Source organism: Lepidochelys kempii, chromosome 6 (assembly GCF_965140265.1).
Source record: "Lepidochelys kempii isolate rLepKem1 chromosome 6, rLepKem1.hap2, whole genome shotgun sequence".
Lineage (NCBI taxonomy): Eukaryota > Metazoa > Chordata > Testudines > Cheloniidae > Lepidochelys > Lepidochelys kempii.
In genome coordinates, this window is record NC_133261.1 from 3,055,726 (window position 1) to 3,058,227 (window position 2,502).

The 2,502-nt window shown below is 44.8% G+C and overlaps 1 protein-coding gene across 1 annotated transcript; it reads right to left on the reverse strand.

Annotated features, from left to right (window-relative positions):
- Positions 1-405: 405 nt before the first annotated feature.
- Positions 406-1,344, reverse strand: LOC140913725 (olfactory receptor 5W2-like). Its single transcript, XM_073350528.1, has one exon. The coding sequence runs from the start codon at positions 1,342-1,344 to the stop codon at positions 406-408; it is 939 nt and encodes a 312-aa protein (XP_073206629.1).
- Positions 1,345-2,502: the final 1,158 nt, after the last annotated feature.

A 2,502-nucleotide genomic window follows, 5' to 3' on the forward strand; every position in this document is an offset into this window, starting at 1 on the left:
TTGGATTTCCTTCATTTCCAGAAAGCATCCCAGCCCCTGAACTCTTGGTGCTATTCCAGTCTGGGCTGCTCTCACCTTTCAAAGTTGTTCAGCTGTGGATAACTAATTAAATAACCCTTGGAAAAGAGACTTGCAATTGAGCATCTCACACGCTAGGTGGATGCCCCTAACACCAGCTTATAAAATCATTCTCTCTCTCTGGCCGTGTGAGTCTCCCTGTGTTTTGTCCACTGATTTCAGCTGTGGTCTGCGGACCTTGTTGGAATATAAACAAATTAAGAATAATAACAATACCATAATGAACAATACTACCACGGGTTCTGCAAAATTACATTACAATTGTCTGCGAATTGAATTCACCTGTTTCCACTCCCCATCACTAAACCAGTACACAGTTAAACAGATTCAAGATTTGGTGAGGAGTTTGTTCATTGCTTTTCTCAGGGAATCCTTCACCTCCGTGTTCCTCAGGCTGTAGATGAGGGGGTTCAACATTGGGATCACCAGCATGTAAAACACTGAGGCCACTTTGTCTGTGTCCATGGAATAGCTGGAGGTGGGACGTAAATATATGAAGAGGAGGGTGCCAAAATACAGAGCCACAGAGGTCAAGTGGAAAGAGCAGGTGGAGAAAGCTTTGTGTCGACCCTCAGCGGAGTGGATCTTCAGGATGGTGGAGATGATATAGACAAAGGAGAGGAGGACAGTCAGGAAGCTGATCACTTGAATGCAGCATGTAAAAGCAAAGATCAAAATCTCATTGATGCGGGTATCAGAACAGGAGAGCGCCAACAATGGTGGGATGTCACAGAAGAAATGATTGATGATGTTGGAGCTGCAGAATGACAGCCGAAATGTACAACACGTGTTTATCATTGAATCCACCACCCCCACAGTGTACACCCCAGCCACCAGCTGGTTACAAAGCTGCCTGGACATAGTGACTGTATAGAGCAGCGGGTTACAGATGGCCACATAACGGTCATACGCCATCACAGCCAGCAAGAGGCACTCAACATCTGCAAAAATGATGCAGAGATACAGTTGCACAGCGCAGGCAGTGTAAGAAATGTTTTTACTCTTGGCTAAGAAATTCAACAGCATCTTAGGGGAAATTATCAAGGAAAAGCAGAGGTCACAGAAAGACAAATTCCTGAGGAAAATGTACATGGGGGTGTGGAGTCGGGGATCAATTGTGATTAACAAGATCATCCCCCCATTCCCCAGCAGGGTGACACCATAAATCAGTAGGAACACTGCAAACAGGGGGACCTGTAGCTCCGGACGATCTGTCAGTCCTGAGAGAATGAACTCAGTCGCCTCCGAGTGATTTCCCTCTTCCATCACCTCTGAACAGAGATCAGGCAGCTACAGAGATGTGGGCAGGTGGATGGTGAGAAAAACCTGTTCCTTCTCTGTAATGAGGTAAGTGAAGATAAATGGAGAACAGTTTCTTAATGGACATCAGTACCAGCTCCGGGAAGGGCTTAGTCCACAGAGCCAGATGTTCACAGAGGGTCATTCCAGGTGTTCGATAAAATGCATACGCTGTGCAAACACAGTGACATGCAGGTTAATCATGCCCCACACACAAATACTCCTGTTCACTCACCAGAACAGAAAACAATGACTTGTGACTCTGCTGTTGGAGAATCAGTCTAAAGAGATTATTCCTTAGCTAAAGAAGGGGTGAGAGTAAAGGAGTGTCAATCTTTCCACCCTCTTTGGGCAAGGGGAGCTATGTGGCTTAGCATGTCAGTTTGGGTTTGTCATAAATATAAAGGGAAGGGTAAACCCCTTTAAAATCCCTTATGGCCAGAGGAAAATCCTCTCACCAGGGTTAAGAAGCTAAAGGTAACCTCGCTGGCACCTGACCAAAATGACCAATGTGGAGACAAGATACTTTCAAAAGCCGGGAGGACGGAGAAAAACAAAGCGTCTGTGTCTGTGTTTAACCTAAGCTGGTAAAAGTAAGCTTAGGAGGTTTTCATGCAGTTCCCCACATCTGTACCCTAGAGTTCAGAGTGGGAAAGGAACCTTGACATGATGTGGGGACCTGCATGAAAACCTCCTAAGCTTACTTTTACCAGCTTAGGTTAAAACTTCCCCAAGGTACACATCAATTTTACCCTTTGCCCTTGGATTTCCACTGCCACCACCAAACTTTATCTGGGTTTACTGGGAAACGTAGTTTGGACACGTCTTTCCATCCAAAATCCTCCGAACCCTTGCACCCCACTTCCTGGGGAAGGTTTGGTAAAAAATCCTTACCAATTTGCATAGGTGACCACAGACCCAAACCCTTGGATCTGAGAACAATGAAAAAGCATTCCGTTTTCTTACAAGAAGATTTTTAATAGAAGTAAAGGAATCACCTGGGTAAAATCAGGATGGTGAATACCTTACAGGGTAATTAGATTCAAAACATAGAGAATCCCTCTAGGCAAAACCTTAAGTTACAAAAAGACACACAGACTGGAATAGTCATTCTATTCAGCACAG

What these genes read in the sequence shown, in the direction of transcription:
- LOC140913725 (XM_073350528.1), bottom strand. Translation starts at nt 1,344, where the DNA reads ATGGAAGAGGGAAATCACTCGGAGGCGACTGAGTTCATTCTCTCAGGA.